At 28.9% G+C, this 13836-nt stretch overlaps 1 protein-coding gene and 1 long non-coding RNA gene across 3 annotated transcripts; one reads left to right on the top strand and one right to left on the bottom strand.

Moving 5' to 3' along the window:
- Positions 1–10979: 10979 nt before the first annotated feature.
- On the top strand, positions 10980–13291 carry LOC149891087 (uncharacterized). 2 transcript variants are annotated; one of them, XR_016451360.1, is made up of 3 exons: positions 10980–11045; positions 11209–11687; positions 12679–13291. It is a non-coding gene; the product is annotated as an uncharacterized LOC149891087 (long non-coding RNA). The 2 variants fall into 2 exon arrangements; XR_016451359.1 differs by having other exon boundaries at positions 11209–11646.
- LOC145180280 (fibroblast growth factor 7-like) lies at positions 11769–13804 on the bottom strand. Its single transcript, XM_080055145.2, has 3 exons — positions 13218–13804; positions 12832–12935; positions 11769–12232 (listed from the first exon to the last, which is right to left on the bottom strand). The coding sequence occupies exons 1-3, from the start codon at positions 13582–13584 to the stop codon at positions 12017–12019; spliced, it is 687 nt and encodes a 228-aa protein (XP_079911271.2). The 5' UTR covers positions 13585–13804; the 3' UTR covers positions 11769–12016.
- Between the last annotated feature and the right edge of the window lie 32 nt (positions 13805–13836).

The raw sequence follows: 13836 nt of genomic DNA on the forward strand, positions 1-13836 counted from the left end.
ATTACAGTGAGTAGACAGTAGGTGTTTGTTAGTATGGCTAATAGGTGATTCCGTCACACCATTTATGTGATTCCGTCACACATACTTTAATATAAATATAGTATTATCTATTAAATAATTTATAATTGTTTCTAATTATTTGCAAATGGTATGTATTTTAACACACACATACACTTGTGAAGTTAAGCAAATTTAAATAGGAGAGCAGAAATGTGTTACTATAATAATGTACCATAAAATGCTTGTCCATAAATTGGTGATTCCGTCACGCATATTATTATATTAATATTATATGATTATTATGTATTTATAGTTTTTTGGTATTAGAAGTATTTCAGGCCAATGTGTGACAAACACATATATCATATAGAATAACAATATGCACATTACAGTTTTTTTATTTTTATAACATAAATGTGGAAAATAAGCTCAAATCGGTGATTCCGTCACGATGGAATTCATGAATAGTTTCAAAATCCTGCAAATCCCGCGGATCCCGCAGTAGTTTTTGCGGGATCTCGCATGCGCTAAATTAATGCGGGATCCCGCGGGATTGCGGGATCCCGCTATGCGGGATTGCAATCCCTAGCTGAAAGCTTGTCGTTATCAACATGTAAATACTTTTAAAAAAAGATTAAAAGCAATACAATCTGTGATATGTTATCCCTTTGCAATAGTCTTTCACCTGTGTTGCAGTGATTATAAAAAAGCTACCTTATTAAAAATAAATCCACTTTTATTCGATTATATCAAAATTTTATGTCACACTTTCTGAATAATTGTGCATCCCCCAGAAGAGGAAGTGAGCTCTATAAGAATTTTTAAACTCTCTAAATTTTGTTGCCAAGAAAACTTAGCTAAGTTCAAATTTTGGCTGCCAATAAAAAAAGGTAGCTTTGATTTTACCAACTATGAGTTCTTAGTGCATTTTACTAACTATGAGTTCTTAGTGCATTTTGGCAGACAATGTCATTAAATTAAACTCTTATTTGTTTGATGCTGCTTGGATTCCCTGACCAAGGCTTTCTTTTCGTTTGAGGTCAGAACCTCAAAATGTGTTTCGTCTGAATGTTGGTTTTGAATGCACGAATTTTGTTTTAAAAAATGCAACCAAAACCATCTTCTTATTAATTGCAACAAAAATAATTTGGTGTGAAAAGGCAGAATTATTTCAAATACTCATTTTTTAATCAATACAAAAACTGGTTGTAAAATGGAATGTTTGATTCTTATTGAAACAGATCCGGCTCGTAACAATTTGGGAATACTTCAGCCACTCCTTTTTTGTAAACAAATTTCAATGTATCAAGCATAGCTAGGTCGTACCTCGATTCTGATACCAGTGAATGCATAATCAATTCACTTGCTATGTCACTTGCATCAGTCCCCGTGACATTATCATCAGTTAAATAAATTTGCATTTCACTGCAGTGTTTCCTCGATGTTGCTAACATTTTTGAGCTTAATTTGCCAATACTGAATAAAAACCCAGACTTGCCACCAGGGCTGTGGAGTCGGAGTCGGAGTCGTGGAGTCGGAGTCGGAGTCGTGGAGTCGGAGTCGGAGCTCATTTTGGCTGGAGTCGGAGTCGGAGTCGGAGTCGGAAAAATTGTACCGACTCCGACTCCGGTTTAAAAAAAATCTTTCAAAGTTTCATAATTTTCATAAGGATTTTATAGATGTTACAAAACTACAAGTCCCAGGATGGTCTGAAAGCTGTAGGATATCCAGACACAATGGGAATTGTAGTTTGCAACAACTGGAGGACAAGGAGTTTGACATGTTATTTTTAGGCCTTTAAAACAGTGATAAGCAATAGGGTATTTTGCTGCTTATCACTGAGAATCATATATCACCTCCCTTGCGCTCTCCTCTACCTTCCCTTAAACTATATAACTTCATGATCCCCTAACTCCCGACTTAAATTGTCTGGCACTGTGCTACATATTCTTAGTAGAAAGATAGGCGTGCCACCACCAAACACCAAAGAGTTGCTCCACAAATAGAAAGACTGTAAGTATTCAATTAACTTTGTTTCTCTGGAGAGAGAGAATATTAGAAAATTAGTGATTGAAGAAGCTGTTAAACAAAGAGAAGAACTTAATGAATGTCTCAAGGGACGCTTTGTGTTTCTTAACAGAGTGAGCTATTTTCCAATCAATCTTTAATTCTTTTTTGAAAAAAATGAAGCAGTTACCAAGACATTGGCAGTAAAAGACGCCAAAACTAATCACACCAGCGAATTTCTCCAAGTCTTAGTAGAAAAGATTCTTAAAGAATATGAACTTAAAGAAGAACAAGCTCTTTCATGTTTGAAATATTGTCCAACTGACAACATTTCAAACATGATTTTGACAAATTCATAATGTTATTAGCGACTGCATAAGAGTTTATTGCATAACAAGAGTTCAGAAAAGTTGTTTGTTCAGAAATTGTTTTCTTATAAATATTGTTTAAAGCGCTAAGTGGTTGGATTATTTGTATCAGTGATGAAATAGCCAATGTTAACATTTTACTACAGTTATTTGTTGTTACAAACAAATAACTGTAGTAAAACAAACAACTATTTGTTGTTACAAATTGGTTACTTATGAAGGAGTCGGAGTCGGTCCATGATAAAATTAAGGAGTCGGAGTTGGAGTCGGAACAGCAGCTTACCGACTCCACAGCCCTGCTTGCCACATAAAATAAATCTTTCATCTAAAGAGTTAAAGGCTGCTCATGTAGTTTAAGGCCAGTCTCCGTAAATTTCGGGTTTGTTTCGTTTATCTGAGGGTGACGTAAAATTGTGCCGTTCAGATCCCGCGGGATTTTTCTAAACGTTTATAATAAAGCGGTAACTAAAAAAGTCCGACAAGAAAGTTTTCTAATTTTTTGAGTATATCATGAGTTCATAACATGTTATGAATTAGTATATAATATAATGACTTATAACAAACATCATTATTTAATATTCAAATCTTGAATACTTATTATTTGCAATAGATTTTTTAATTGGATGTAAATTGTATTAGTGTATTTTACTAAATTAGTGCTCAATGTTCAAAACAGAACATAGAAAATAGAAAGTGCTCAATGTTCTTAAAGAACAAGAAAATAGAAAGACTTCTGAAAAAAGAGAAACTGGCAGCAAGTATATATGTATGTATGTATGTATGTATGTATGTATGTATGTATGTATGTATGTATGTATGTATGTATGTATATATATATATATATATATATATATATATATATAAAATATCTAAACAATATCTAGATAATCTAGATAATATCTAAACAAACAAAAAATTAATAAATCAATTGGCTGGATGATTATTGTTAAAATAAAATGAATAAAAAATTATGATAAATTAAATAATGATAATCAGTACAAATCATATCCTATTTCACAAAACTTTATTACTATAATATAAACTATTACTCCAATAATACCACAAAGGATGTTTTTAAAACCAATCTCAAAGGCTTTTCCAATTCATTTTGATGTATATAAACATTCAACAATTGCCATAATCTTTAAACTTATTTAGATGCTTTTAATGAATTTATGTAAATTACTTGTTAATTCAACTAATGACCATTTGTTGTCATTGATTTATAATGTATTTTGAATAATAATAACTTTACTACAAAAGAATTTAATAAATCTATTTCCATTTCTTCCAAACAAATTGGTTAAATTTGTTGTGTCAACAGTCTACTAAAGACTACTGCTGATTTTATTAATTTATTTTCAATCTAGATCTTTTTCTTTCTCGCAATATTTTCATTTTTGTTAAATAAACATTTTCTTTTTCTTTATTTTCTCCAGATTTATTTATCTTTACTATACAAATTAAACATGCTATCAGTCAAATTTCAATGTGTTGTATTTAAGCAGGATCCATCCTCCTATAGTAAAATAAATCACATTTCTATATAATTATAAAATATACTTGTAAATAATTTTTTTTTAGTTATATAGAAAGCATTGTAAAATAGTAATTGATTTCTCTGACCAGGAAGTTCCATCAACTACATTAAAAAATAACAAAAATCATGAAAAAAACTCAAAAGAGACTATGCTGTCAAAATATATTTGGCAACTAAAAGGAAAAAATATTAACTTTAAATTAAACTGGTATATTCTAAAAACTGCGCCTACCTATAAAACAAATCTCAAAAATGTATATTTTGTTAACAAAAAAGTTTGAAATTATTACTTATTTAGATCAAGAAAATTTACTAAATAAAAAAAACTGAGCTTATTTCTAAATGCAGACATGAAAATAAGTACCTTTTAAAAAACTATAAAAACAAATGAGCAAACTTATGAACCAAATTTTTTTAATTCTAAATACCAATTAAAAATAATAAATTATATTAACACTATATATACATATAAATATGTATATTTATATGTATATATGGTGACCACACGCTCTATTTTGTTTATTACGAATAATTTCCACCGACAGAAACCATTCTGTTTATGCGGTCATCAAAAAGCCTTTTAAAACAAAATCGCTAAGTATTACCGAGTTCTCGACACTTCATTGTACGTCGTTGAAAGAAATTATTAAATGTCGGATTTTCTACCCTACCTTCTAAATCAAAGTATGAAAAAACAATATAATTCAATATCGATGTCTTTTAGCTTGTAGATAACTAGAAAAGTTGTGCTTAACAATTTAAACCATTATTTTTTGAAACATTCATCTTTAAGTTTAAGGACAATATGAGTCATCCACCATATTTTTGTCAATAATATTTTTTTCAACTCAGCCCAACTTTTGCTAAGTATTATTCAGCTTAGACAACAAATTTTCAAAAACAGTTTTTTTTAAAAAGGAGTTGTAGAAGGTAGGACGAACTACCATAAAAATTTGGACTGGCCTTAAATCACCTGAGTGTATCAATTAATAGTAGAAAAGGAAATTTTAAACTGATTTATGACATCATCTATTTGCTTATCAAAACCTTCGTAAACTGCCACTGTTTTTTCTTAGTCGTTCTTGAGGTTTTTCACGCGTAACGTTTGTTAACGTTGTTTAGCTTACGCGTAACGTACAGTTTATTTGCCATTAACGTTGCTTTTCTACTGCATTGTCAAAGCTAGAATTAAGGTGGTTAAACAAAACTCTATTTTTGAAAATGGGCGCAAATCAAAAATGAAAAAAATATTGGCCCCAACGATTGAATGTGTGTCGGGAAAACTTGTTTATCAAGGCGCTGAAGATGTTTCAAATAAAACTGCAGAAAGACTAATTTGTCAAGATTGCAATGCCCAAGTGGGACAAAGCTTCCAATCCCTGTACATAATTAGAAAGACAAAAGAATTTGACTGCCATTGTAAAATCAACATCCCCAACAACGCAAGGAAAAGTTCTGTTCAGTTCTATTAAAGTTTTTAGCACAAATGACTCAGGGAACCTCTTAGCTTTGAAAACTTTTGGTCCAAAGCAACTCATTGTCTCTTTCGGAAAGACTGAGGTTAAGAAAAATTTCTTTTTTTTTAAAATTGAACAAACTTCAATTAACCCCTTAACTGTGTCTGACGGATATATCCGCCTTTCAAGGGTGTTGCTCTTCATGTGTCTGACGGATATATCCGTTTATTGGAACTGTAGGCTTATATGTGTCTGACAGGTATTTCTGCATTTTGGAACTGATTCGGAAAATTAATTAAACAGTTTAAAGAAATCGTTAACAAAAATATTTTGCCGTTAAATAACAAAGCAATTTTTAAAATTACGCCACAGTTAAGGGGTTAAAACTACATTCCAGGTAAGTTTTTGTTGCTAAAAATACATTTAAAAATTATAAAAAATACATTTAAAAGTTATGAGTTCAAAGTCAATTTTTGTAATAACTTCATTATGATTTCTAAGAAATCGCAACATGATTGAAGTTGCACAATTTCTAAGAAGTGAGGCAGGATGGAAAAGCGTGGAATCTGGTTTCAATATTAAACTGATTGAGAACAACGAAATGATTGGAGAATTATTCAATTATGATAAACTCCCATTGCTATTAGAATGAAATGAAAGCAAAGAGGTATGTAAACTATAACCAAAAAAAATATTTTTGGATAGCTAGATTGCAATTTGTATCATTCATTTTGATTTTTTATGGATGTATAGTCGATAGAAAAGATATACCTATAGTCGGTAGAAAAAGATATACTCTTATTGTGTATTGCAACAACATTGAAGAGCTTGTAACAATGGTACTTCATCACAGAAGTCAAAGAACAAATGATGTTGATATCAAATTAAGTGTAGATGATGAACAGGGATTCCTTAAAGTTACACTGTCAATAACCTTAAAACCAGAGTTAAAGTATCATAAAATTCCAGAGAAACTAAGCAAGTGTGACGGGTATGCGTGCAAAGATTTCAAAGATTCAAGTGTCAACAAAATTATTATATTCGCCATTTTGCCTTCATTGAACGAAAATACCATAATTTATGGTTACTTTTGGATAAATTAAACACCTCATCCTTTTTCACTGAGAATAAATCATTTGTATAAGGATAATGAAAAATATAATGATGAAAAAGAAGTGAGCAAAATTCCAGTAACGCTAAATTTTTAACACCTTTAATTGCTTCTTGAAAAATTCTTGAAAAAAGTACAGCAGTACTTTACTTATTAATTAAAGATCTTTAGCAGAGGGTTTATTACTTTTTGATGATACAGTAAAAACTTCATTTAAACAAAGACGATCAGAACCGTTATTAAAGATGAGGCGATTGAGGCATTTGCTTCATTGAAATGGAAGCGCTAAATCTTAACACGTTTTTTGAACTTTATGTTTGTCAAAATATTCAAATGGTACTTAAAACTTATTTTTATTAAATATTCTAATGCCTAACTTTATAAGTTTATCATGTGCTAACCTGAGCTTTTTGATAATGTTATTATTGTTATTAATGTTTTTTTTAATGTTTTTTTGCAGAAAAACTAATATTAAAAATTATGTACACAAATATTTTAGCAGCATTAAGTTATGATTATGAGAACTTACGTGCAAATTTTAATTGAGCATAAAGTTGTTCGAAAATTTCAAAATAAAATTTTCTCGAACACTTGATAATATTATCAAAAATTTTGAATACTTTATTTTTGAACACAACTACAACGATTTTGATAAAAAGGTTGAATTTGTATTATTTGCCACTACTGTTAACACAGTGCCACAATGTGAAATAGTACCCAATCTATTAATCACGTGCTTGATTGGATTTAAATGAGTATAATAATAATTATTTAAATAATTATTATTTTCGTTAAAAAGTATTCAACCAACCTTTATGAGCATTTTGTGCTCAGTTTAATGTTAAAAAATCAAAAAAAAAAAAGGTAAAAATAAAATTCAATGTTTTGTTGTTTTTTTTTTTGTTTTTTTTTTTATCATATCTGAAACTGTCTTCAATCTCTGTGGTATAGAATTGACCGATATTATTATTTTTTATTCGGAGCTACCTTCATCTTTGTACATCCTTTTTTCATGGAACATTATGAAAGATCGTCGTCTTAAGAAGAAGCAAATGTTACCACTTTTAATTTTCGGTCAACGCAAAGTAATCTAATTTGAAAAAATCTCATTAAAACGCTAATACTTATCATTTTTAAACATGTAACAGAATTGCATGAAACAACAGTAAAAGTGATAGTTTTTATAATAACTTGTGTGTGTGCGTGTGTGTGTGTGTGTGTGTGTGTGTGTGTGTGTGTGTGTGTGTGTGTGTGTGTGTGTGTGTGTGTGTGTGTGTGTGTGTGTGTGTGTGTGTGTGTACACTTAAGGAAAAAATCTTATGATTGGAAAAAAGTTTATGTATTTCCTTAAGAAAAGTTTTTGGTATCTAAAGTTAAGGGTTTTTATTTTTGTTTTTTCTTTTAATCTGTATATTTTTAGGACAAGTACCATTTTATCTTTACATTCATTTAATTGGAGATTTTAAAATTAATCTACAAATTTTTTATTTAAAAGTTAAACTTTGCTAATTCGTAGGTATATATGTACAAGGATTTCATTTTTTTACTTAACTATTTATTGGATAAACAAAATCCACAATATAAAAGTTGCTGAAAATAAAGATTTGCTTTGGTTTTTTGAAAAAATTTCAGAAAATTTTTAATTTTCTAACCAGTTTCAACACTTCAATTTTGTTTACTTTTACGAATTCATGGAAACGCCTTTAAATTTATACCACTTTTAGTATTTAAAACTAAAGTCTGTAGAGAAAAACAGAACTCGTACTTTGATACTTTAATTATTATTTTTTCTTTCGTTTTAGTATTAAGAAGTCTTCCATTTTGATTTGTAAAAAAACTTCCATTTTAAAACCTGCTAGTTTTTTTCTAAACATTGGCGTTTGGTTTTTCGGTTTTTAACGAATAATAACGAATAATAACGAAATAATAACTAAATAAAGTACAGATTTCTATATTAATCTTTTAAAACAAATAACTTTTTCTAAAGTTTATTAAAATAGAACTCTTTATGTGTTTAAAACAAGAAAGTTTTTGACAAGTTTATATTTATACGTAAATTTGTTATTTTAGTTTTTTTATAAAAAAAAGTTTATAGAAAAAACAATATTCATTGCTTCTCAAAGTAAAGAAATTAAGCATCGGCGTTTCAAATAAGAAAAAAATTTATTTTTTCGTTTATAGTTCCATGAACTTATACCTTAGTTAAAAAGAAGTTTCTTGTTTTCATTATCTTTTAAATTTGATACTTATAATGATATTTATAAAATAAAAAACAGAAATCTAAACTTCGCAAAAACAAACGATTTAAGTTTTCACGCCTCTTCTTTGTTTGACTGTAAGACATTGTTTGAAACAGAAAAAAATATGCTGTGATATTTTTCTTTGTAAATTTGAAAGAAACAATTTGGATGAAGAATTCAATTACTATTTTCTGCATATAACATTTTTATATTTAAAAAAAAAAATGTTTTACTTGATCAAAATCTATTATTAGGGAATTTGATGTTGTAAAAGAAATCTTTTTTTTACACGAACTTTTTCGTATTTCAAAAAAAAAAAAAAATTGATGTTAAAATTGTTTAACAAATTTACTGTTGTTTAAAAATCGAAGGCGCATTTTAAAAGTTTGTGGTTTTCTTTTATAATTACGAAGATATTTTCGTGATATGATAATTTTTACGTTATCTCGAACCTCGTAGTTTAACGAAGGCTTTATAACATTTTTGACTCTATGTTAAAGGGAATTGTTCTTTAAAATACGAAAATAAACGAACAACTGTTAAGATTAAAAGTAGTAAACTATTTCAAACAAAGAATTTTTGCTTTCCTCATTTCAGAAAAGAATCCAGTTTCGCGAATTCTTACCTTACCTTTGTTTGTAATGGTACCGCGGTGTTTTAATGTTTAAATTGTTCATTATAAATGATAATAAAGTACATAAAAGTTGATATTCGCCGAAAATTCTTGTTCGGATAAAAGAACACATTTAAAAAAAAGTTATAGTGATAATATTATCGAAACCAATCAACATAGGTTGTTAGATTGCGTAAGACGACAACAAAGGAGTTGTCTCAAATGACGTCCGTCTATTCAACCATTCCTAGTATTATTACTACCTTGGTTAGTGAAGAATAATAACATTCTCAAAACTTTTACTCTAAAAGATCTAAGACCACAAATGTTTAGGGACGTCCTCCATTTCAAATTTAATGGGTTCATCTTTTTCGGTACGATATAAGCTCAATCATAAAATATCTTTACGATCCGTTATGAGACAAGTTTTCAGCAAACAATATTTCAACATGTCATTTTTGCGCACGTCTGGTTGAACTTTTTTTGACGTGCAAGACGTCATTGTTATTACTATTTTACATTCTAGAAAATATAATTTCATTATGATCTGGAGTAAGGTTAGGGTTGGGGTTAAGGGCTTTAACCGTTCGTGGGAATTGCTGATTTACATATTTTATATTACTAAATAATGACGAAAGCCAAATAAATGGGCGTAAAACAGTTGTATAAACTTAGAAATTAATTAGATCATCATTGAAAGTGCATTTTGTTGACACTAAAGATAATATTATATGTTAAACGAATAATGTATATTTGATGCCGTGGTAAGAAGTTCTCTATTACCTCAATAATACATCATAAATTGAAGTACCTTTATTTAAGAAGTTTTATTGCAAAAATATAGATAACTATTCTAATCAACTATTCTGATAAAATTTTCTATTGATGTTTTTGGTTTTAAGTTTATTTTATATACAAAATCTGTCTTATCATGATAATGGATCTTAACAAGATAATTGTGTACTAATCATTGTGATTTAAAGTATTAACGAAGTGCATGATTTGTTAACAGATAATGGATACAATTAAATATTAACTATATAATAATTGCTGTTTAAAATTTAAATCAGATTGATCAGTATACAACATGTTTAATATTTATGTCAGATTACCAAAATATAACATTTTTCTATTGTAGTTGTTTTATTTATTTTCATGAAGAGATTCTAAAGTAAATAGGACAATAAACTTTTATCAAAAAAGCCGAAAACCACGAGAATGCGTATATTTTAAGTTTCAATCAATACCTGTCAAATATATTAAGATATCACTCGATCACTGTCATCGTTGTGTTAAAGAGCCTCTTCTGAGGATTAGGATTAACAAGCAAACGCAGCGTTTTAAAAGTGCTCAACTAAACTAAACTTCAACTGCATACATTCAAACGTTTGATTAATTTCAGCATGTGAATGCGAAATACATTCACGAGCAGAAAATCAGAAACAATGAATAAAAACATGAAACCAAATATATATTAAAGATGTAAACTTTACAACTTCCGTTCTGAAACAAAATTATGCTTAAAGGTAAACAGTAAATGACAAATTTAAAAATTCGTCATTTGATTTAAAATGTTTTGCTTTTAATAGAAACCTCTTATACTCTCACTCATAAAGCTTTATTTTTATTCCTGAAGATAAAAAGATAAATTAACAGCGAGGCGAAAATACTTAAGAGCTGTTGTATCTAGCTGAATAACGTAAGGAAGTGTGAGTTAAATCGAATTTAGTTTGATCATTATATTCATTCCGTTAAAAATGTCAGGTTTATTATTGGCAAAAAATGACTTCTAATTAAAAAACGGATTCTGTGTTGCTAAACTATTCTTTAGAGCTTTGGTAATCTTTTTGAAAACGTGTTTCATTGTTTTAGTTTCAAACAATGACGTCTTGCACGTCAAAAAAAGTTCAACCAGACGTGCACAAAAATGACATGTTGAAACATTGTTTGCTGAAAACTTTTCTCAATCGATCGTAAAGATATTTTATGATTGAACTTATATCATACCGAAAAAGATGAACCCATTAAATTTGAAATGGAGGACGTCCCTAAACATTTGTGGTCTTAGATCTTTTAGAGTAAAAGCTTTGAGAATGTTATTATTCTTAATTAACCAAGGTGGTAATAATACTAGGAATGGTTGAATAGACGGACGTCATATGCAGTCTAACAACCTAACAGTTGATTGGTTTCGATAATATTATCACTATAAAAAGAACCATTCCGCAAATGTAAACTTCTATGGGCTTTATTATCATTTATAATGAACAATTTAAACATTAAAATACCACGATATCGTTACAAACAAAGGTAAACAATAACTGAAACCAGTGCTTTAATAATCAATCAAGGTGCTGAAGCTAAAACTGTATTTGTATATTTATTCAACTGTTTATTTGTTTTAACTTTTACTGTTATAGGACATCGGGTATTTGAGTATTAATTTACTAGCAAAATATTTTATGTACTTCAATTAAACATTAACGTTTCCTTTTTATTGTTTTAGCAGGTATTGATAAACAAAAAAGCCAAAATATCCCTGACCATTTGGGAAATTGAGAAAGAACAATTATATGTATAAAATACAAGTCCGAAAAATATATATAAAATCTAGTTTAAGTTACTTAAGCTTATACCATTCAATAAATAAGTTCTTATTTTTATAATTAAATTTAAAATGTTATAAATAAATTAAGGAGAACTGCGTCTCGATGTCACCAAATAATGTCCTCGAAGCACGGCTCGGTACACCGAAAGATTTATTTGTATATTTATGTTTTAAACCGAGAAGCCAGGGCAGATCTGTCGATTTTCTAGGATATTTGATGGAGATATATGAATAATAAGAATGCGGTAGCATATCTTCCAAAAAGTAAACTTCGCAGCTTATCTTCATCTAAGAAAGTTTACTCTTTATTAAAGTTATAATTTGAAAAAATTTCCTAAAAGATAGAAACTTTGTAAAAGGTTAGAAAAAGTAAAATATTCTTCAAACTCAATAAGAAAAATTTAATAGGGTGTTAAATAAAAATAAAAAGTTACACAGAGTAAAAAAAAATATATACAATAGATAATAGTTTAATAGATAATAAGCGTAGTAGATAATAGATAATACGCATAGTAGATAATAGTGTAATAGATAATAGTATAGTATGTAGTATAGACTTAAAAAACCAAAACTAAAAATATTAAACATTGGAATAAATTCCTGTTTAACAGTTATAAGATTAGTCCAGCAAACATTTGTCATCGACAAGCTTGTTTTAGATAATTTATTCTCTTTATCTTTATTTTTCTATTACTTCTTTTATGTAGGACTAATAGGTTTCTCTTGTCATTTAGACGTCGAAGTTTACAGAGAAGTGTCTCTTTAATTTCAACGTCTGAAAATCAATTGATTTGTTTCAACAATTCCGTTTGCTTTGGTTAAAGATAACGTAAAATAAAAGACGTCAAAAAATTATGAAAAACAAGAACAAGAACAAGAAGCCATACTTTTGCTTGTACTTTTCCTCTGTGGTTTATTGATATGTACCTTCCTGTTAAAACACTTTTTATTCTTCGTACACGCGATGATATTATTTGCATTTCCATAATACCTAAAAAGTTAATGTAGTTTTAATACAATGTCTCCATTAACAACTGGAATGAAAATAATAAAAAGAAAGAAGGAAACTAAAATAAGAATTAATTCTTCTGAAATTATTTTTGACTGTCGCACTCTGTTATGAATGCTATAAACACCAGATCACCATAAATGTGTTTAATTTTTTAGACTCGAATAAAAGAAAATAATTTAAAACCACTTTTCCATGGCCAGGTGAAGCACGTGTTAATAGAGCAATACATAAAATGTTTCTTTAATGTTTTCTAGAACTTACTGTAATTTGTTCCGATTGGGTTGCCTTTTATCTTTCCAGAGTCAAGAATCTCTAAGTAAAAACCTGTTCTACTCCGCAATCTGACATTGCGCAAATTTGTTGGTTTTATAGGAGTATCATGTTGGATTAGAGGAGGGAAGCGAACCTGATCCACAGCACTTTTGTCAAAATAATCAGAGAGTCTTTCTGCATATTTGATTCGCCTTTTATTAATCTGTTTTACAGAAAAATTACTGGGTTCGTTTATCGTTATTTCATTGCAGAGAGGATTTCTTGGCGTTATTTTATTTGAACTTACTTCTTTGCTTTTTGTGCTTAAAATTACAAACAAAACAACCATAAGCATTTCTTTATTTGACAGTTTCATCCTACAGCTACAAGATTTGCTACGATGTAAAAGTTGATTATTTTTTTAGAAGAAGTGGATTCGTTTGTCGTTCCTCTTAATCTGTGACCACGACTTATTTGTTTACTTTCAACTTCCTTATACAAGCAAACGACTTCAATCGCATCAAGTATCAGGTGGTATTGTTAAAAATATGTATATTAGAAGAAAAAAAGCTATCATTAAAATCTAGCTATCTCTTTATTTATGAATTACCTCAGTGGCTAAAATGTT

Source organism: Hydra viridissima, unplaced genomic scaffold, assembly GCF_058129835.1.
Source record: "Hydra viridissima isolate aposymbiotic clone 2 unplaced genomic scaffold, HvirCarnegie_v1 scaffold_3, whole genome shotgun sequence".
NCBI classification, from domain to species: Eukaryota; Metazoa; Cnidaria; class Hydrozoa; order Anthoathecata; family Hydridae; genus Hydra; species Hydra viridissima.